Here is a 22,921-nt window from a genome sequence, read left to right as displayed (position 1 = left end):
AATAACTCAAACAAGAGCTGTCAGTAGGACAGCAACGCTCGACTATTCTTAGTGCTTGATAGTAAAAAAAATGCTTGATACAGTTACCTCCTCCTGTTTACAGGTTGGGGTCATGATGGTGAACAAGTGTGCAAAGTTTCAAAGCCATATGTCAATGGACTTTGAAAATATTTGAACTATTACAAAAACTTTAACATAAGTGGTTACGCCGACGCTCGGGTGACTGCAATAGCTCTACTTATTCTTATCGAATAGTCGAGCTAAAAATAAGAAATGCAGAGTACCAGTTCTTGTGCACTGCACTTCTTCTTAATGAGATCTATCATCCTATGAAGTTTCAAGTCCATAGATTTTATACTTTAGGAGAAATGGCCCGGACAAAAATAAAGTATGAAAATTAACAAAGGGCAATAACTCAAAAAATAAGAAATGCAGAGTACCAGTTCTTGTGCACTGCACTTCTTCTTAATGAGATCTATCATCCTATGAAGTTTCAAGTCCATAGATTTTATACTTTAGGAGAAATGGCCCGGACAAAAATAAAGTATGAAAATTAACAAAGGGCAATAACTCAAAAAATAAGAAGTGCAGAGTACCAGTTCTTGTGCACTGCACTTCGGGTCATTATAAGAAGCATGCATACCAAGTTTGAAGTCAATCCAACTTATAATAACTGACTTATGCTCTGGACAAGCTTTAGGGGACGCTAGCCGACACCGACGACGCTGCCGCCGACAAAAGTAACCCCTATATGTCGCCTTTTTCAAGGCGACACAAAAAGGGGCATAATTATGTAAAAAAGCAAATCGAAGTTATGGGACTGAAGCCAATCATTTTAGATAATCACAGAGAACAAGTGTGTGAAGTTTCAATCCATCCCTTCAGTAGTTAAAGAGATACTAGCTTACACGCAAAAACTTAACCAAGAATATCTAAGTAAAAAAAGGGGCATAATTATGCAAAAAAGCAAATCAGAGTTATGGGACTTGTACCAATCATGTTAGATAATCACAGAGAACAAGTGTGTGAAGTTTCAATCCATCCCTTCAGTAGTTAAAGAAAGGCTTACAGACACTTCACCCCCCAGACACTTCACCCTAGGCCCTTTTTTGCAGACACTTCACCCCTCAGACAGTTCACCCCTCATTTTAAGAAATTTGATTGAGACACTTCACCCCTCATTTTTTTTATTTTGTGTTTAACAATTATTTATGTAGACTATGTTAAATAGTACATTCAATAGTGATTGAGCATGTTTATTGTTTTAACCCATTGTCTAATAAATTTTGAGTTGATTAAATTCGTGAAGTTTTGGTTCTTAAGTTTGTTTTCAGTTTGATCCTTACCATATAATAATCATTGAGTTACGTTCATTTCGTGATGGTGTGTGCTTTAACCTTGTGCTTAATTTACATAACTGGTGCTATTTATTTGTTTAATAAATGACATTATGAATGATCTTGATAATTGGGTCTGATAATGATGATAAATAATTTATATTTACTATACTTTATAAAGCAGCTGATTCATTCATTTATATTCATTTTATTTATTTTATTTTATTTATTTATTAAATTAATTTATTAAGAATAAATTTAATTTTCATACAATTATACCATTTTAATTCAATTATCTAATCAATTGTGAGATAACCGTTGAATAAACAACTAATCAACATGTTGAATAAACAAGGTGACATGCAATAAACTCTTCATGGATGAAAGTGCTGTGATATATCATTTGGCAATACAACCAATTAACCTAAATCAGCTTTAAATTTTGTAAAAATAAAGGTTATAAGCAAAATTTTTAATCAAATAATACGAAAAATAATATATATAAACATATATAAGCATTTTGTTGTTGACCAACTTGTTTTATTTACTTTATAGAAAAAAAATGGATGAGGGGTGAAGTGTCTTATTGATTTTGGGGGGTGAAGTGTCTTAAGGGGTGAAGTGTCTTCAAAATTTGAGGGGTGAAGTGTCTGGGGGGTGAGGTGTCTTGCTACCTAAAGAAATACCAGCTTACACGCAAAAACTTAACCAAGAATATCTAAGTAAAATCAAAGTGCTGCAGCACTGAATGCGACGGACATGCAACCGGACTTTTTTTGAGAAAAAAAACCCACAAAAGGTGTAACAGAGAAAATTTGTTCCATACAAGTTCGAGATTTGTAGTGCAATATATTTTATGTGTCCCAATCTGATATAATTCAGATTTTCTACTTTCAAGCAGAACAAGTCCAAATTTTTAAATACAGAATGAAATTTATGTCTTAAAACTCTGGTCAAACTTGTAAATCAGTGTCCTTATTGATTTATTCCAAGAAATGATAAGTAAATAGAAAAAAAACTGTCAACGAAATATTTCTAAAATATAACCATGCAAATAAACTTCAAGCATAATACATAATACATGTGAGAACGTTAATTAGAATAATATTGCTTCGTGTTATATCATAGTGGGCATAATTATAAACAATAAAATATTAGTCATTTGTATTTTTATTTCTCTTGGATATGTCTCATTAAAAATATTTTTGGTTAAAATCATCAGCAATTAATGGTGTATTTTTTTTTAAAATTTAATTATTTTTCATTTACAAGGTTAAGATGTAGAGGCCAGAGCACATCGTTTTTATTTTAATTTAAATGTCGCTTAAGCACTACAGTGTTTAGTTGTCCCTTTCAATTTCACACTAAATTCCATTTTCAACTTGTTTGCTTCTTACAATAGAATTTCTTAAAGTATTGCATGTAAACAAAGTAAGTATACGCTGGTTTATTACATGTATAATGTGTACTCCCGAAAGTCAGCACAGGTGATGCAGAATCTATTTTTAGAATAGTGTTGGCTATTATAATCTCATAGCAGGTTAACTCATATCGTGACCTAGAAAATTATGTAAACAAAACACAAGAATCGGAAGTGGAACTGAAATTATAACTTCCTTCAAGAAAGATTACCACGAAAGACTACACGGTGGTAAAGTGTTGATCCCATGCATTTTCAATAATAGATATTTATAATACATGTACTAACCATTGTACTGTAGTCTAATTTATTAATAACTGCTGCATATTCATGCAGCTAAATCCGCGGTATGAGTCACGGAAAGAGTTCTTCTTTTATTAATGCGCGAGTTATTCTAGAGTCACGAAAAACTTTTGATCTGTTTATAAAAAATGTTTAATGGAGAAATATTTATTTCCTACTAATATTTTTAATGAATTATTGAACTTACTCAATTATAGCATAATTTGCTGTCCTACTTTTTCGACAGCGGTAAATCGTTTCAGCAGTTATTTGCATATTGCGCAATAATACTATGGGGGCTACAACGTTTTTATCAATCAAATACGTTCATATTTTAACTTGGATAACTTAATTCGAAATTGAAAAGGCTAAATATGAAAGTTTTTAAGATATCCCGATAAAGTATGGAAGTTTTATAGGATCAAATTCATGTACTATTTCTTGGGCTGTTATTCGGTTGAGGACACCTCCGCGATTGTAGCCGACGAAATCCCATGTGTAGATGACATAGCGAGGGCGCATCCGTCACAAAAAGGGGCATAATTATGCAAAAAAGCAAATCAGAATTATGGGACTTGTACCAATCATGTAAGATAATCACAGAGAATAAGTGTGTGAAGTTTCAATCCATTCTCTTCAATGGAGATACTAGCTTACATGCAAAATCTTAACCACAGGGACGCCAATGCCACAAATGGGTGACTTCATTAGCTCAATAATCCTGCGAAAATTCGAGCTAAAAATCTTACATAAAATTCTAATATTTAGGTATATTCTTACAAATAAACTTTTTCTCAAAATTTTAATAAAAAAAGAGGATTTTGACAACTGAGGTAGATAAAGAAAAGGAAATACAAAAAGTATCAGGTATAAAAAATAAATGTCCAATTATAGTTTTCCTGGAAAGATGGTCACAGTAACTTCTCTTATAGTAAGAAAACAATAATAAATGGTGACATAAAATGCCTATTATTGCTACTTCAGAGGTGTCAGTACCTTAAACCTTGCTGTATTTCTTAAATGGACTTTTCCATATTTGAAACAGTTCATTATCAATAAAGGGAATATCAAGATGAAAATTTAAAGTTAGCCAACAAAGTCTGTGGATATTGGACTTACTGGTGGCAAGGCTAATCCTTCAGTTCTAGGAGATTAAGGGTTTATGCCTAAAAACCCACACACAAAAATATATAAAGAAAATGTACCTATGAAATGAGTAACGAAATTTAAATCAAACTCAAGAATGTTGAAACATTTAAACATTTTAAAACACTATGACATTGTTTTACAATTTTTATCATCATATCAATTATCAGCCCTGTTACTAATGAAGTAAGGGCTTCATTGAATATTTAATTGATCTGGAGGCCTGCTGCATTTATAAGTATTACAAAAGCTTAAAATGCTTCTTAACAAAGTTTTCATACATTGCACTGCCTTCCGTGTAAAAATTCCAATGCTTATTAGTTATATGTAAGACAGCAAATTTGAAATTTTCAAAGTTCACCCATGACCTACTTATAAGATCGAACTCTTCATATGGCATTGGATCGGAAATAAACTCGCTATATTCAATCTGCTCCTCTCGTAAAAAGATATCTAAATTTTTGTTAGCACTTAACATAAACAATATATTTTGGCTGTATAACACTTCTTTAACAGCTAAAGTTCTAAGCAAAGTGCATCCGAGCACAATTTGCAAAATACACCTGTTTATTTCAGGTCGATCAGAACGATTACCTTGGGCGAGCTCGTAACTTTTCAAAAAGTGGCTGAAGTCTATAAATTCCACAAGAGTAGATGAATAGTTACATACAAGGTTGGTTAAAACTGGATAGTTCAACAAATGATATTTGGCATATTTGAGACATTTCATTGGGATTTCTTTCTTCAATATAATATCTTTCTCAGTCCATTCATGTCCCACTCTGAAAAGGCAATGAACGCGTAACTTTGGTCCTTGCTTCTTTATTTCTTGCCACTGCCAATCTTGAAGAGCTTCATTGTAAAACTCCATATGCTTTGAGATAGCCAGGATGTGTAACTTAATCAAAGATCTACTGGCTAAATGATATAGTAGGCTGTAACTTAGGAAATGGGGCTCAAGTGCTAGTTCTCGTAGATTGACCAAATACATGAAGTTTCCAAGGTTGCAATACTGAAACGATTGAATAATAGTTAATTCTTTAATTGTGTAGGAATGGGATGCTCCTAAAGGGAGAGGGCTTTTCTGTTGCGATTCAGCATAATTGTCTATGTCTCTTACGTACAGTTCTTCCAGTTTTGAATTTCGCTGTATTATGTTGTGTATTGCTTGTCTGTAAGAAGAATCATGATTTCTAACAACTTGGACATTCTGCTGCATTCGCTGGACACTGAGATTGGTAATATTTAAACAGCAATCGGACAACGTATATAAAACCCTATTCGAATGCCTCCCTCTGAATAAAATCTTAACGCGTCTGAAGCTTCTTCCAAACTGTTTTATTACACCTACATATGTTTCAACAATTGCCTCAGAAATGCTTCCATCAAAGTCGCTGAAGAAAAGTTCACTTCTTAACACATCCAGATCATTACCAAATTCGTCAACATCTTTCTCTGAGAAGTCAAAGCATTCCCAAACCTCTGGTCTGTGAACAGCATTTTCCCAAGCTTTGCAAACTCCTCCTATACAAAGTCTGTCGACAGTTGGAAGGTAGCTGAAAATGTTGCCTAGAATAACTTCTGGAAGATTTGTCCACTCAGCAATAGTTTCTTCAGTTCCTTCACTCATGCTTTCTATTGAGTTCCAAACAAACTTTCTGAAAATATGAAATTAAAAATGTATCCATGATGACATATATGTATAAATTAAGCAGTGTTTTCAGGTGTTCACCAGTGTCATTGGTGGAACAAAGTGTTAGGCCACAGCCTTGTGACTCTCAAGGATTTGGACATACCAACCAGGGATGCAATCATTGGTGGAACAAAGTGTTAGGCCACAGCCTTGTGCCTCTCAAGGATTTGGACATACAAACCGGGGATGCAAGAGTCGCTTTCCCATCATAGAATGAGTTTTAGATAACACCACTCACTGCATAAAATATGAACCACCTGATCACGGATAAATGGACTGTCAACTGAATAGTTATTGAGTTACTGTAGTGAAAAATACAACAATGACAATATATTTTTTAGATATTAGAATCTACATATCTTAGAAAAAAATTTGGTATGTAGTCTTGTTTAGTAAAAAGTATTTGTTTGAAAATTAATTATTACCTTGCTTTTATTTATGTCAATTGCCAGGAACAAACTACTGCAATCTTTTACTTTGGTGTTGTAATCAGACCGTGATTATGAGTAATTGGCGAGGTGATCCGAATGTACAGAATGAAGTTAAAAATGTCAAAGTCAAAGAGGAGATAATAAGAGATAAGGAAAGACGTGTGAAACAACATATTATCAGACAAAATAAACTTATAACGATTACTGCATATTAACATTTTGTCACGGAAAAATGTTTTTGTTTATACCTAAAAATATGTTACGTGCACTTTTTCTGTTTATTGTTACGTTAAATTGTGTGTACGAACGAACACTTCCGCTACTAATGGACTGCTTCCGTAAATGCGCAGAACAAATGCGCAGTGAATGCATACCAAATTCCATAGACAAGCACTAAACATAAACAAAATAAATTTAAACCGGCGTTTCTTGTGAGTATTGCTTATGTTCATTTTTACAGGCTGAATGAAAATATGGAGACTGTTACAAATCATTTATGAAAGTTGGCACAATGAAAACTTACATGCTCATGTGGTTATTTACAAATTTATCATAATGATCATCACTGTCATGACTGTCAAAACGTTACTTTAGTTTAATATGAAATTAGGCAAAGCCTATGCACGGGGAAGTCGTTAAAAATTCCTTTCATTCTTTCCGTTTTAATGGTGTCATTCGGTATAACATGCACCGCTTCCGTTTTCACTCGGAACACTCGACGTTTATTATTTATCCGAAAAGTTGAGATTTGTTCCGTTCTCGGAATACCCCGCCTATTATCATGGAGTTACATTGTAAATGGCGGCGCCTGACTAGAACTGACACTGAAAATTTCATTGATAGGTATAGAATTCTATATATTTTTTAATTGTTTTTTATTTGATTTTCTTTTAAATATACACGTGTAGTCTATAGCCGGGCAAGCCAAAGCCCGGACCCGCTTCGCGGGCCCGGTCTTTGACTTCCCCGTATTAAGGTAAGCTTCCGTTAAGTAATCATATTTAAATAATTTGCCATTATGTCATTGTGTATTGTTTCATAGCAAGAATGTTTGTACAAATAGATAATATGAAAAAGGCAAAGCCTCAAAGCGAGCTCGATGTACTTTTAACGTGAAATAGTATGAAATAATCGCTCATTTTTATTTCAAATGCAGTGACGAGTGCGTGTGACGTCACACGTACTGTGTTAAATATGGCTCCGCCCCTGTCGTTAAATGAATTACGAGTTTCTGGAAACGTTGATAAAACTTTGTTTGTTTAATTTATTTCACTCTATAATTTTTCAAGCGAAATAAAGATTATTAAAAGTGAAATAAATGTTAAATTTAAAACGTTTGCGACATTAAAATAGCGTACTTGATTTGATTGTTTTGCACATGTTGTTTGGCGCTACATTGTGATGTCACGTAAACAATACTTTAAACGTCTGTACAGCGTTAACGACTGAATAAAAGATATTGGTGTTCGGATACATTTTCTTAGTTAGACCATTTTCTTTCATTCTAGATAGCTTTCACAACAAAATTCGACAAAAAAATGTTTTTATTTATCAGATTTTTCAAACAAAATGGCGCCTTCAATTTTCATTTTACATTTTACGTTTTAAAACTGTCATTCGTTATTTTATACACAGCTTCCGTTGTTCTGGTTCCCTGTCCAATTGTGGTTCCCATAGATGTGCGCGGGTGACCAGTCTACACATCCGTTTTCAGTCAGAATTCCTCAGTTTTTATCGTTATCTTTAAATTCGAAAAGTTGCGATGTGTCCAATTCGGTCCTTCGAACGAAAGTTTTCTTAGTTTACTTAGCAGGTACTCGCGTTACCGTAAAGCTCGCTTTGCGAGCAGGCCCTTCGGGCCAGCTCGTCGAGCTCGCTATAAAACATGAAATGGCCGTATGTAGTATGTGGCTGTGTTGAGTGAATTGTCAGGTCTAGGATTTCATGATATTTACGGACAGTCAGTAAATTTATGGACCATCTATAATTTTACAGATTTTTCTATCTGTAAATTTATAGACATTAAATGCGAAAAAGCTAATTTGCGCGGACGGTCTACCTTTTTATAAATTACTTTTTTGAAGATATTGAGAGAGGGGAAATACTGACTTTTGTATTCAATATACAATGTATACATGTAATTTATTTAAGTACTCATAAATTAAAGAAAATAAATAAAAACATTATCTTGAATCATACTTGTGATGTCTCCCTATTTAAGCATGAGACTCCCTCTTTCTCCTGTCAAATTTTCAAATATCTTTCTTAGAAGAAGGGGTATTTAAAAATAAAAAGAAATCTCCCTCTTTTTCATTTTAAAATTTCCTTCTATGTCTATGTCAATTAAAAAATCTCCCTGTTTTTCACATGTATGTCCAGGCCTTTCCCCAGAAATTTTGCCAGGCACAGGGGCAAGTTTTAGCGAAAAATGGGGGTGGGTGTCTTGAATTGCATAGCAATAATCTTATTCTAGAATCAAATTGAGAGAAAACTTAATTGTTGCATTATCAATCCATTCATTACATTTGTCCACTGTCTTGTTGCCACTACACTTGTTATTCTCAACTTTAACTTGTAGACAGTCCAACACAGATCATTCAGATGGGTTACAGATGTGTCATACACATGTAGGTCACTAATCTAAATATATTTTAGCCTACTGTTATACATAGGGATTCTTTTGTATTATTGGGGAGGGGTGGGGGCTGTGCCAAGGACAAAACTGGTGCAGTGTAAACTTTACTGTGTAAGTTTATAATTTATCGTAATTTTTTGCTTGACATGAAAAATTTGAGAAAACTTAACTGTGGATTAGCTAAGTGCTCTATTGTATTATCAAGGAATTTCATTGGTTGCTAAGGCTGTAATTTGATTGTCGTCATTTGCAGGTAGTTAATGTATGGCCGGTGTTAATCGTATGAGCATGATGGAGCAAGTACATTTAGGAGGAGAAGATGAAGATGATGTCTATGGTGGATTTAATGACTACAATGCAACACTAGACACTGATGTAAGTACCAAGTTAAGTCGTCAGTATAAATAATTGGTTTAATGAAACATTCTCGGTATGAAAAGATCGAATGAACTATATAGGGGCTTTTGCGGCTGAGTGGTGAAGGTTGATGACATCAAATCACTTGCCCCTCACCACTATGGGTTTGATCCAGCCTGGGACTTTGGATTCTTTCATGTGAGGAAGCTACCAAGCTAGCTGATCAATTGAATGTTGATGGTCCTACTCAGGTTCCTGCTAGTGCCTGAAATAATGCATCTTAAATCGTTTTTGACCAGAAAATCTAGAAAGTCGCCATGTGACTTCTACTGTGTTGGTATAACATGAAAGCCAACCAAAAAAACCAAATAGGATATAGTCTAAAGGAGAGTACTGTTGTTATAAATTCTCAAGATTTAACTTCTCTTGTTTGATCTACATATTTTTTTTCTTCAAATTTTTAAACTTATGTTATAACATTATATAAGCTAGTGATCAGTGAATTTATAATAATCTAAATCTTTGGTCAAATACTCAAGATTTAACTTCTCTTGTTTGATCTACATATTTTTTTCATACTTTTAAACTTATGTTATAACATTATATAAGGGAGCAGTCTTATAATAATCTGGTCTGATTTAATTTTTCATAGTGTTTCTATTTCAAATTTTCAGGATTTGGCCAATGACCCAAGTTTTCAGAAAGCAGTATTGAGAACAAGTCATGGTAGACGTCCACCCCCTGTAAGTGATGATAGTGTTTATTTACATTGTTTATTCAAGTTAAGCATCACAGTTATAAGACAACAAAGCTCTGATAAAGAATGGCCTTGTGCACATTGTGTCTATTGGCAAAAAAGCCAAACAGCATAACATTATTGATTTTCTTATAGTTTTGATAAAGATGTAAAGGTTGGGAAGCATTTAATGAAAAGAAGCGCTTAAGTTTGCTGAAAAAGAAAAATGAAGTATCCCCCACTGGTGTGCCATTCCTATATGTTTATTTGGAGTTTTTGTGGCTGGATATTTTCAAAGTTGTGTTCTTTCGACATTACTCTTCCTTGCTGATCTTTGCTTTCATTTATATATGATTAGGTTTCTATAATTTTCTTAGTACATCTGCAAAACAATATTGAATTTTTGTCTAGACTGGATTCCGAGGAGGAGCTGGGGCAGGGGCTCCTGTACTTGGTGGTGCAAGGATGGGAACTGCTATGAGAGGGGGTAGAGCTGGTCCCTCCTCAATGGGACGTCCAATAACTGGTGCAGCAGCTGGCCAGGATCCCCAGGCTAGACCAATGACAGCTGTAAGGGCAGCAGGTTATACTGCTGTAGGGAAAAGAGGTAAGAAAGAGATGAGTTGCGTCAGGACAAAACCAACATAATGGGTTTGCGACCAGCATGGATCCAGACCAGCCTGCGCATCCGCGCAGTCTGATCAGGATCCATGCTGTTCGCTTTCAGTTTCTGTACTTGTTATAGGGTCTGTAAGCGAACAGCATGGATCCTGATCAGACTGCGTGGATGAGCAGGCCTGTCTGGATCCATGCTGGTCACAAACCCACTATGTTTGTTTTGTCGTGACGCGGCTCAAATGGTTAAAAAAATCTAATTTAAATCCTCTCACTGCTGAATAGATATAATCAATTTGTCCTGCCATGAATTTAAAGCAGTTTATTTTGTGTTTTTATTTTAACCCTTAACATGTTGAAGTTTTGTAATGAATTTGTCATGCTTTAAATTTGGAACAGACCTTCAAAAATTTTGAGGGATTTCAATACTGTGTGCCATTACATTCAGACAGAATAAAAAAAAAGATGGCATCTTTGGTAAGCTACAATTTCCCTTAAGTGTTGTCACATCCTTAATTACAACATACATGATCTTTAAATTTTTTGCTATTTGTTTTGTTTGATGTACGGTCCTTTAAACAGTGTTTTGGTTATTTATATACTAGAAGTTATGATAATTGTCCCTGGATTAATTATCAGTTTTATTAATGGCTTTTCTGAATTCTTGTATGTATTTATATATTTTTCTTTACAGGAGTTGCTGGGTTTGATCCTCTCAACCAAGCAGCTGGTCCAGCGCCACCCTTGGAGCCTAAACCTGAAGACAGGTATGTATTTAATAAACATAGTGATTGATCTGTACATATTAGAAAATATTGTTATTTTAAACCTTAACTTCCTGAATGTTAGTAATTGATTTGCCCATCTTTTAATTTGGAACAGTCCATTTGAAAATTCAGGAATTTCAGGAATAAAATACAAAAGTAGAGCAACCAACAGTATAGAGCCTGATGAGTTGTCAGATTTCACGGACTATACTAAACTATTGGCAAAGGCTAATCACTTTCATTGTCATCAGATGTAACTTCTTTTTTCCTGTTTGACACATGGGCATGCTTGTGTTATTCAGAAGAAATATTAATTAATATGAAAGATAAAAACAAAGTCTTGCTTAAATAAATGGCCAAAAGACTTTATAATATACCATGATACTGAATTAATTTTCACGTAAATCACATAATAAGAAATGGATCTCAAGTATTCCTTAGATAACTTTGAAAATGATAACAAAACTGTTATGGCAAACATGTTTCATTTTAGTCCTGAAGAAAAGATCCGCCAGTTAGAGAAGAAAGTGAATGAACTTATTGAGGAGAGTTGCTTTGGTAACAGTCGTGGAGAACTAAATTTGGTAAGATACATTCTTAGTTGATCATTGAGGGATATAGCTTTATTTATGATGATGTTACTTCCCACAGTTGCATTTATTTTTAGCTCATTTTTTTACAAAAAAGTTAGGCTATTCTATTGATTTCCTCCTTTGATCAACATTTACACATAATTTAAATTATTTAAAGCTCATTTGTTTTTAAAAAACGGGAGGCTATTCTGCTTACCAGGGCATTGGTGTAAAATTCTTGGTTAAAGTGTTGTGTGCAAGCTTAATTTCTAATTAACCACTGATGGTATTCACCTGAAACTTTGAAAATGTCTTTGAGAGCTTAATTGTAAGTCACTTTCCAAGTGCAGTAACTCTGGTCTAGATATTGACTTAATTATATTCATTTTATGAGCAATTTCATTAAAATCGTAAGATCATAGTTTTCACTCGTTACTCTTCGCTACCTAGCAAGGGTAGTGGAGTGACAGTTAGATATTATTTAATGAGATTGTTTTATGAGAGAACTCTTATGGTTTAGCATGCAAGATTAATCTCCAAAGCTATTGAAGGAATCCTCTGAAAACTTCACCTCATAATTGTGGGTCCAGAACCCATAACTGTGACTTTGATTTTATTAAATAATTTTCTTTTCACATATAAACAAATTCTGCTTTTTCCAGTTCCTTGCTTTATTATTAAGCAGTTAAGATAGTCCATTTCTGTTACATGACAATTTATTCAACTTACATTTTTACTTACTTTATAAACATACTTTGCTGTTAATTGAAATGCTTAGGTCAGAAAGCATTGAAAATTATGTTTGGTTTATTTATTCCCTACAATGGGGTATAAAAATTATAATCTGGTATCTAGAAAATTCAACCTCAAGTTAGCGTTTCAGTGATTTGTCAACAAAGCCAGATAATACCTGGTGCACAGAAATGATTGACACTTAAGTATCAAACATCAGAAGAGCCATTCAGATCTGTATAGTAACTTTGTGTCGCTGAACTTGGTGGTGTTACAAAGCTCTACATATATACCAGTAAATTATGCATGTCACATATCGATCATATACAAACATATTTTCTGTTGTAGGCATTAGAGAAGGCAAAGGAAGCTGGTCGTAAGGAAAGAGTGTTGGTGAGACAGCGAGAACAGATGTCCATGGGAGATCAGATTAACCTTGATCTAACATATTCGGTAAGATGCATGCTCTTTATATACAGTAGAACTTCTATGAGTCGAACTTCAATTAGTCGATTTTCTTGATGTGTCGAAGAAAAATGAAAGTCCCAATTTTTTCCCCTATATATTCCTTATAAAAACCTATTTATGAGTCGAGATTTTATGTGTCGAATTTTTCGAGGTGTCGAAGTTTTTTCGTGGTCCATATAAAGTAAATCTAGTGCAATTGACCACAAATAAGTCGAAGTCGTTCGATAATTGTGACACCTTCGATCTAGAGATATTTTTCGCACCTTAGCTGGCTGCGAAGACTATTTCCAATCAACTTGTGTGACAGGTGTTAATTACACAGCCGTGTGTTCAAACAGCCTTTGTTTGCGATAAAATGTGTGATAAAATGCTTTAATCGTTTCTATTTTAATTGCCGTAGTGGTAATTGACAGTAAACAGTAAGAACTTCTTTCATTTGTAAACGTGACCCGGTGTCGCGTGAGAATAACACGTGAAATATTTATTATGAGCTGATTTAGTTATCGCCCTTTCGTATTGTTACGCCTTTTGTAACTCTATTGTATACGTCAACGGGTAGTCCAAATAATAAGCCGTGAAAAAAGTTATTTAACATTCTATATATATCATTGTAAAATATAAAATATCAGATTAATGATGGAAAAACATGAAATAGGTTTCGTTATAGATGTTATAATTAGAAGTAGTCATGGGTCGAAATTTTGTCATGGAATTGAGTGAAATTCATGAGTCGAAGTCCCGATGTGTCGAAGTTTCTACGCAAGTCCCTTCAACTTCGACTTACCGAAGTTCTACTGTATATTTTTTTTTTTTTTTAATAATATTTTCCAAATAACTGCTTTATTGTACACCTGCATATGAAACATATTTTGTTATATTTTGCCAAATATGACTTTACAGTCAGCTGTTTACCTTATGTATGAAAGCATTGGATGTTATAAATCAGCATTCATTTTGTGTAACAAATACATGAATTAGTGATTCTGTTTTGTGTAATTAAGACTTGATATTTAATTGTTTTACGCTAAAAATACCACATGTTCTGCTGAACAAGTGTTGCTGGGAGCTTTACTCATCCTTAGTTAATTTCTACTCGTAGTTATTAGAAGATGAGTGGATAGTCAAACTCTGCTGTGGAGAACAATCTTTTTTAATGTGGTTTACCATAAATGCTGCAAGTGTTACTGAATTGAGCTAGATGTCTTATTATATTTTTTCATTGAATTTTAACTAAATATTTCAGGTACTATTTAACTTGGCCAACCAATATGCTGCCAATGAGATGTATAATGAGGCACTGAATACATACCAGGTCATTGTAAAGAACAAAATGTTCAGTAATGCAGGTATGTTTCTGTTTGACATCTTGGATTCAGACTTTTAGCACAAGTATCTTAAATAATAGTTGGGGTTATCTAACTTGTGAGTGTGTAGTCATCACTGGACACTTAGTTAAGGTTTTGTGTGCAACTATTGATTTTAACTTAGCTGCCATCAATGTTTTAAGCCATCAATGGGTTAACCTAAGTATTGTTTGATTTTCAGAGTCTGCTTTTAGTATATCAGTCATTTAATGGTTTCTCATAATATTCTTAAATTTCAAGTTAGAACATTTTTTTTGCCGATTTAATATATGAAGAGTAAAAATTTTCATAAAACATGTGCCACCCTTGTCACTACAGTCAAACTTGAAAATATGGACAATGCTAGGGAAAAGCTATTTAATGACAGGTCATATATCCAAATTTTTATTTTTTGAAGTGAGGTTTTCAGTATTTTTGTTGCAAATATATTGAGTCTTTAAAATCAGATGTTAGATACTGTACTTTACTATGAATAATATGTTTCAGGTCGACTGAAAGTGAATATGGGGAACATTTACTTCAAGCAGAAGAACTACCCAAAGGCCATTAAGATGTACAGAATGTCACTGGATCAAGTTCCAAACTCTCACAAAGAAATGAGGTTGGTTGCTGTTTCTTTTAGATTTGCCCTTGTTTGTCCGTCTTGCTGTCCGTATGTAGACAGTGGAATGTGGGGGCATTCCACCTGTATGTTTTTGAGCAATAGGTGTTTTTTATCAAGAAAATTTCCATCAGGGGGTAATAGCTATAAACTGATATGTTATATTTCCATAAACTTTGGCATAGAATAATATATAATGAGTTTTATGAAATATTCTTCAAAATTATGCAATGTCTTGGGAAAGATCTATGCAAGTCTGTGTTAACAGTAGATTTTATTCTTGTTCTGTTTTCACTAGGACTAAAATCATGCAGAACATTGGTATTGTGTTTGTGAAAATGGGACAGTACAGTGACGCTATCACTTCTTTTGAGCACATTATGTCTGAGGCACCAAGTTTTAAAACTGGTTTCAACCTGATATTGTGTTACTTTGCCCTTGGCGATCGTGAAAAGATGAAGAGGGCATTCCAGAAACTTCTCACAGTAGATCTGAAGATTGACGATGAGGATAAATATCTGCCGCACGGGGTGAGTACGGTTATACACAGTGATTTGATTACACATACACACACATATTTTGAAAATGAAAATTGCACAGTTGTCTCCCTTGTTTTAATGTGTTTGAAGTCTAAATTACCACATTGGATAAGTACAGTTACACAGTGTGTCATTATGTGTGATCTTAAAATAGCACCAAGGTTTTTAGCTCGACTTTTCTATGAAAAGGGGAGCTATCCTACTCGCCCCGGCGTCGGCGTCGGCGTTAGCGTCGGCGTTGGCGTCACACCTTGGTTAAGTTTTTCGTACCACCCCACTTTATTTCAGAAGTATTACAAGTATGGCTTTGAAACTTACCATACTTGTTCACCATCATAACCTCCATCTACAGACAAGAGTACATAACTCTGTCAAGGTTTTTGACAGAATTATGGCCCTTTTTTGACTTAGAAAGTGTATTGAGCTTGGTTAAGTTTTTTGTACCACCTCACTTTATTTCAAAACCATTGGAGGTATTGCTTTGAAACTGACCATACTTGTTTACCATCACGACCTTCATCAACAGACAAGAGGACATAACTCTGTCAAGGTTTTTGACAGAATTATGCCCTTTTTTGACTTAGAAAATACATTGAATATGGGTAAAATCCACTTATTGCCTTAACCCTTTGAGATATTGCTTTGAAACTTTTAATGCTATTTCACATCATTACCCCATCTGTACGCAAGAGAAGGTAACTCTGTCAAGGATTTGTTTTAAAAATTAAGGCCTTTTATCGACTTAGAATCTTGGTTAAGTTTTTAGTACCAGTCCACTTTTTGACTGAACTGTTTGAGATATTAATTTGAAAGTTGGAATACTTGTTTACAATCATGATTCCCAAACATGTCCAGGAGAAGGTAATTCTGTCAAAGATTTTATTTGAATTATGGCCCTTAACTGTCAATGTTTTGTATTATAGGCAATCGCACTAAAAAACTTAAAAAATCTAAAAAAATTCATTCCTATCCACTTGTTCACTTTACCATAAATTATGTCATATAAACATTGCTGTAATATTCAAGGGTATCAAACAACTAGTTATTTTTCTCTTTTTGTACTTGAAATTAAAATCAGTAGTATAATACTATTAAATTTATTTAAGGCTCAACTCAGTTTTTTTTTCTTTCTTACCAGCCCTCTTTTGACTTAAACATTTCAACCTTTGCTGCAGTGTTCAAGGGTATCACACAATTCAGTAAAATAATTCTTCACTAAATATCTTAATGCTCATGGCCATTGTTCACTTTAAAAATACAGAGATTCTTGTATTGCCTTTTACTGCAAAAACTTTTTTTATTGGCAAGCAATAAAAAAGTCGAGCGCGCTGTCTTACGGACAGCTCTTGTTAAATCTATTTTGTGGTGGAATATTCCTACTTCTGTTCATGTTACACCCATCATGTAGTTTCAGTTAGAATAACATGATTTTGCTTTCTTTATATTGCTAACTAGAAAAATTCTCACAAACACCAAACAAATTAATTGATGATTATTTAACGAACAGTCATCAGAATGAAGAAAAAACAGCTTTGTTTCATGGTCTTTCTTATTGCAATTGTTAAATTTTACTGAATGTGAAGGTCGGTAATACACACAAATATAGTAATGAATTAATTTATCAATGATTTAATCAATGATGGGGGTTGTAACAATATTATGATGTTGAAAATTGATCTGTTTTGCTATTGTTACTGTATTTCCATAATATAATTAAATGCTGTTTTTGTTTATGAATTTTAGGACACTAAGGTAAGCTGTAGTAGTGATCTCATCTGCTTAAATTGTAGCCTCCCTATGGTTTTATTTCTCATTTATTATTTTTTTTAGCTCACCTGGGCACAAAGTACTCAGAAGTGAGATTTTGTGATAGCATAATGTCCAACTTTCTATTCGTAATCCTAAATATCTTTAAACAATATCTTCTCCTTAACCACATTTAACATATTGACCAAACTTCACAGGTATGATCACCTCAATAATAGCAAGATCATTAGATTAGAAAACCAGGGGTCACTGGGTATTTCGGGCGAGGCAAAAAATTTGTGGGAAAATTTATCTCAGACATTGAGTCTAACAGTCATTTGTCACTCACAGCTAATTCAGATTAGTAGTTGGTTACTTAGGGAGAAATTTGTAATTGCTGGTTAGTTATCCAGGAAAATTGGTTAAGAGAATAAATGTTAATTGCTGGTTAGTTATCCAGGAAAGCTGGTTAAGTGGATTGATTGCTGTCATATGACCAGAAAATATGTTGAAATTGGCATAAGAAAAAAAAAACAACAACAGAAAAACAAACTAACAAACCTGGGGTCAGAAATGGTTCTTTCCTTGGGAGCATTTTATTTATACTTTTTCATTTTCTCAGGTGAGTGATATTAGCCAACTTGTGGCTCTTGTATAAATTAGTAGGATTTATTTTCATTTTTGTAATGAATAGTTTATAATTTATTCATCTGATTTAATTATTTATGTGTTTTGCTTACACATTATTAAATAGTTTTTGCTCATTATTTATCTTTCCCTGGGCAGTCAAATGTTAGTCAAATATAAAGATATAATTTTGGTTTTTGTTGCATGTTATATTAATGCTTTGTATTTCTTACTTCTTATTGATTGTAGTGGACTGACAATATGAAATTTGGCATCTTTAATTGAATTTTTAGTTAATTATTATTTGTATGTGGTATTTATTTCTTTCTAGATACTGGTTTTTCTTTTGTAATTATTTATTTGAACAAAGAAAATTGAGAACAAAGATCAATGTATTATTAGTATAATTATGTATATATTTAAATTGATTTGGAAATGAAGGTTGAAATTATCATATTTAAACTTATGAATATGTCACAAGAACATTTTGTTTAAAGATATGATTTTTGTGTTTCATGGTTTAGGATAAAGATGATGATAAAATAAGCCAGGTATTGTATAAATACGCTGCACAGTTTATTATTATTACATGTATAGGAAATTAACCTAACTTAAGTGTATACAGATATTTAAGAAATAGAAGATACCTGAGAAAAGTTTAATTGGACTAGATGAAATCTTAATTTACTATTGTTCTTGTAATAGAATGATATTATCCTATGCTTTATTCTTTTTATATTCTTCCCTCTCCCTTTAAGAATAACATCATTTGTAGATAATTATTAAATATTAGGAAATGATATTTGATTTTTTTTCTTCTTTTCTTTTTTGAAAAAATATTTTTCATGTCTATAAATCTACTTGATTTTGAAATGTAATTAAATGTATTTTTGTTTATCAAAACTTTCAAATTGAAGAACATGTTTAAGTTCATGTGCAAAATGTTGCATTGTTCCATTTGAAGAGATGTTTACCAAAGTAATTGAACTGTTTGCCCAACCATATTATTACACTATTCTCGAAAGTTTGATATTTTCTTTAACAATACAGAGGCTAAGATTCTGATATGTTGTGAGAAACTGTGGCATCCATTTTCCACAGTTATCTACCCTTTTTATGGACTTTTTCAGTATTTATGTTAACCTAATTTGTGAAGTTAAGATTGATTTAACTTTCTATCAATGGCTTCACAGTTCTTACCAATACAAGTTGTGGCGTGGCCGAGATTTTCCCCATCAGACTGTATTTAGGTTGCTGCCAGTAGGGTAAATTTTGTTAGGGGAAAATGTTTCCATGAGAAGAAACTTTACACTATGGCTTTTTCTGGTGGCAGGAACGGATTCAAAAAGGGGTTTCAAAAAACTTATGCTTTTGCAATTATTTTTTATTTGAGTCTCTCCAAAATAACAAATAAAAACAATTCAATGGGTAATTTTAAATAAAATTATTAACGGCCATTCATCAGAATTACAAGAGACTATAAAAATTTTTAACCTTTCCCTTATTATAGGTGTTTCGACGGCTTTTTTTGACCCCCCCCCCCCTTTTTTGAGGCCTCAACAGTGAAAAAATGTCCCTATGTAGACCCCAAACACTGTTTTCGTTTGAGAATGTTGTAAAAAAAAAAGTGCCCATTTTTTTCTGGCGCCCGTCACCCATCCATAAATACATCAGGGGGTTGCCCCGAAGGGGGGCGGAGTCCCCTCATCGCCCAGAAAATTTTTTGGACTTGTTGAGAGGTTAAAATGACCCCAGGTTGATTATATAGATATGCGTGTAAATCAACGCTGAAAAGCCTTTGAACTTCTATCTCCAATCCCTTGAGAAGTTGCACGGCACTTGAGTAATTTTGATGGAAAAAATCGAGGCAAAAAAGTGATTTTTTTGGCAATTTTGAGATTGTCCTCATCGTTGCCATGGTAACAGGAAATTTAAGACGCGAGCATGTCGTTCCAAAGGCAATGGTCCAGTCAACATTTGTGCCAAGTTTGATTAGTATTGAAGCATTTTCCATAGTTTCATAGCAGTTTGAACTTGTTAGAGGAGGCTTTTCAGTGAAAATGGCCATTTTTCACAATATGCTCATGGGGGAAAGGGTTAATCTAATGGAAGGGAGGCAACTCTGCAAGAATGTCCAATGTCACTTACAGAGTTACCTCTCTTCTCATTCCATATTCATATGCATATTACAATTTAAAATTGCTAAAATAAGAAACTATTGCTAATCTTGTTTTTAAAATATTTAAGTGTTTCTGATTTTTTGCTTTACAGAAAAATTTCCTTAAAATGTTCTTTTCCCTTTAAACCCGTAAAATTACACTGAATAGCAATAGATTCTTAAAACTATAAAATCATGTGAATAAAATTATTTCGCATCATTGGAAAGATAAAAACCTATACGAGTAAAAATAAAACATTATTCACATTTAAGTGACTGTACAATCAAACTAGACAATCAAACTAAAATAAATAAGTATAAAAAAAACTAAGTTGGCCATTTTTCTGGAGTTATCTCCCTTGCATTTATTAAAATTAAGTATCTCTGTCTGTAGGTTGAATATTTGTTACCATTTACAAATAGCACTGACAATTAATGAATTTTATTTAATACAGCTTAAGTACAGCTAAAAGTGATTAAAATTTCGTTACAGTTTATAACCTCATTTAGACAAAATTTACAATAATCATGATGGGGTTCCCTGTCTTGGATATGATTGAAACTGTTTCAGGATTGCCATAGTCTTAAGTTGTATGCTTCCGGGGGATATGTGTTTACCGAAAACAGTTTCTTGTTGATTACTTCTTTTTTTTCATATCGGCTTCTTTTGTATCTAAGTGACTGGAAATACAAAATGATAATTAATGTTGGGTGTATCATTCAAATTTATTAACAGTTCATGAAGAATTTTATATAAATATAGAATCAAAAGCTATTACCATATTACTGCAAAATCAATACTCGATTATCATGGGGCACTAATTTTGTGGTTTTCATGGACAGGTCAATCCACGAATATAAGATCCAACAAAATTTCATTTTGTCTGCTCTAAAGTTATTTTGCATTACATTGTTAACATTTTACCTTCTGGAAAAATAGACAGTCCACAAATTAATGAAACCATGAAAATTTTCTGCATGATAAAAACCACGAAATTTCATGGCCACGAAATTAAGTGAATTCACAACTTTACTCATAGAAATCAGATATCTCTGTCATTATGTATTATCAGAAACTTCTAGCCGTTATATTTATGCATTTGCATAGAGAAAGTTAATTTTATTATTTTCTAGTTTGTTAATTATATATCTTATTAACATAGATGTAATAGAAAATCGTATAATGCTTTCAAAGATAAAGGAAATAACACAATAATAATCAATATAACCCTAGAAAAATTAACATGATTATATATATGTAGAAAACACTGTGCAAAGACTTCTTCCCAAATGTCTGTCATAAGGAAATGGTTATGGAACCTTACCCTATGTTTATATTTATACATTGTATGTAGGTTTCAAACCTTTTAACAAATTGAACTTATGTGGCGGCATGGCCAAGTGGTTAACGCGTGGGACTAGTAATCTAATGATCGCTAGCCGCATGAGTTCAAACCCTGTCGGGGGCAAGTCGTTGTTTCATTGAGCAAGAAACTTTACACACATTGCTTAGTACTGGTTGGTTCCAGGAACAGATTCGAAAGTGTGTCTATAAGCTTATAGCTTCCTACACAATCGAACTAAAGTAAATTCTGTATAAACCAAATTGAACTTAAAGTGATCAGCCTTTGAGCTAGGCCAGCATACACATCAGTGTTGTCTGACGAGGCTCTATATTGTTGGTAGCTCCAATTTTTATTCTTGATGATTAAAATCAATTAAACTTTGAATGGACTGTTCCAAATTCAAAGCAGTTTAAAAACAGGTACACCAAGAGTAAAACAAATATAAATTGTATTTAGTTACAAATAATGATTTGTATATAATATAAGTAGCAAAATTTATGGAAAGTAAAGAAATATTATAATTTATTGGACACTTAATCACTTGTATGTACTAATATTGTGTCACAAATAGCATTACTGCTTTTCTATATTTATTGCTTTGATGGAAAATGCTTATGTTAACTTTTTTGCACAAAATACATATTTTATTTATTATATTTTTGGACCAATTTGAAATTTTAGGGCATAGATTTTTACAGGTGTTCTTTTAAAAAGGGATTTTGATATTATAAAGTCGAAGTGGAATGTATGTTGACAGGAAAAAAAGCATTTATTTCCTTTATCAAAAAAAAAAAAAAAAAAATAAGAAAAGAAAAAGAAAAAAAAATTGAAAATTCACAATGTTATAGTACTCTATTATCAAGCACTGAGAATGGTCTAGCGCCCTGTCCTTGCTGCAGCTCTTGTTGTTTTCTGCTATAAGAGTACTACATGTATCTCTTTAATTAATTCATTATTGAATGTTAATGTTGCTTGTTTATGAACATCTTGTTATGTATTATTTAATATTAAAGTTATTGTTATGATATAATTACAGGAAGATAAACAGTATAATTTAGTACTGGAGATGATCAAGAATGATTCATTACGACAGATTGAAAGAGAAAGGTAAAACTCATGTATTTCAGTAAAGAAATTGCTTGTTTTTTTTTTTTCGCTCAATTATTTTTTGGGACAAATTTAATAAAGCCAAAGTCGTTTCCTGTAACTTACATTTTTGAAAAAAAAATATTTGGTTTTTTATTTTAAAAACCCAATACTTTTAAGTAGGCAAATGAAATTTGCTTTTTAAAAAGTAAGAATGTTTTATAATATAAAGACTAATGGTTAATAGTTAAATAATGATGTAT

At 32.9% G+C, this 22,921-nt stretch overlaps 2 protein-coding genes across 5 annotated transcripts in view; one reads left to right on the top strand and one right to left on the bottom strand.

The window, feature by feature from the left end:
- Positions 1–3,919: 3,919 nt before the first annotated feature.
- LOC132756939 (F-box/LRR-repeat protein 21-like) lies at positions 3,920–6,637 on the bottom strand. Of its 2 annotated transcripts, none has more exons than XM_060748082.1 (2): positions 6,558–6,637; positions 3,920–5,843 (listed from the first exon to the last, which is right to left on the bottom strand). In XM_060748082.1, the coding sequence occupies exon 2, from the start codon at positions 5,813–5,815 to the stop codon at positions 4,427–4,429; it is 1,389 nt and encodes a 462-aa protein (XP_060604065.1). In that variant the 5' UTR covers positions 5,816–5,843; positions 6,558–6,637; the 3' UTR covers positions 3,920–4,426. The 2 variants fall into 2 exon arrangements, with proteins under 2 accessions (XP_060604065.1, XP_060604063.1); XM_060748080.1 differs by lacking the exon at positions 6,558–6,637 and adding an exon at positions 6,304–6,517.
- Positions 6,610–22,921, top strand: part of LOC132756938 (intraflagellar transport protein 88 homolog) — a 29,420-nt gene continuing 13,108 nt past the window's right edge. Inside the window, exons 1-12 of one of the 3 annotated variants that reach the window (XM_060748077.1) lie at positions 6,610–6,740; positions 9,198–9,319; positions 9,976–10,044; positions 10,449–10,644; positions 11,347–11,419; positions 11,913–12,003; positions 13,072–13,176; positions 14,435–14,537; positions 15,042–15,156; positions 15,455–15,686; positions 18,593–18,619; positions 22,609–22,679. In XM_060748077.1, the coding sequence (XP_060604060.1) occupies positions 9,209–9,319; positions 9,976–10,044; positions 10,449–10,644; positions 11,347–11,419; positions 11,913–12,003; positions 13,072–13,176; positions 14,435–14,537; positions 15,042–15,156; positions 15,455–15,686; positions 18,593–18,619; positions 22,609–22,679 (1,193 nt within the window). In that variant the 5' untranslated portion in view covers positions 6,610–6,740; positions 9,198–9,208. Of the gene's footprint in view, positions 6,745–9,197; positions 9,320–9,975; positions 10,045–10,448; positions 10,645–11,346; positions 11,420–11,912; positions 12,004–13,071; positions 13,177–14,434; positions 14,538–15,041; positions 15,157–15,454; positions 15,687–18,592; positions 18,620–22,608; positions 22,680–22,921 lie in introns of all 3 variants that reach the window. The other 2 variants (XM_060748078.1, XM_060748079.1) reach the window with 2 other exon arrangements.

The sequence above is a fragment of the Ruditapes philippinarum genome, unplaced genomic scaffold, assembly GCF_026571515.1.
Source record: "Ruditapes philippinarum isolate M1 unplaced genomic scaffold, ASM2657151v2 ctg1426_1_1_1_1, whole genome shotgun sequence".
In the NCBI taxonomy this organism is placed as follows: Eukaryota; Metazoa; Mollusca; class Bivalvia; order Venerida; family Veneridae; genus Ruditapes; species Ruditapes philippinarum.
Note: the sequence above shows the minus strand (reverse complement) of the source record. Positions and strands in the feature narration are given on the sequence as shown.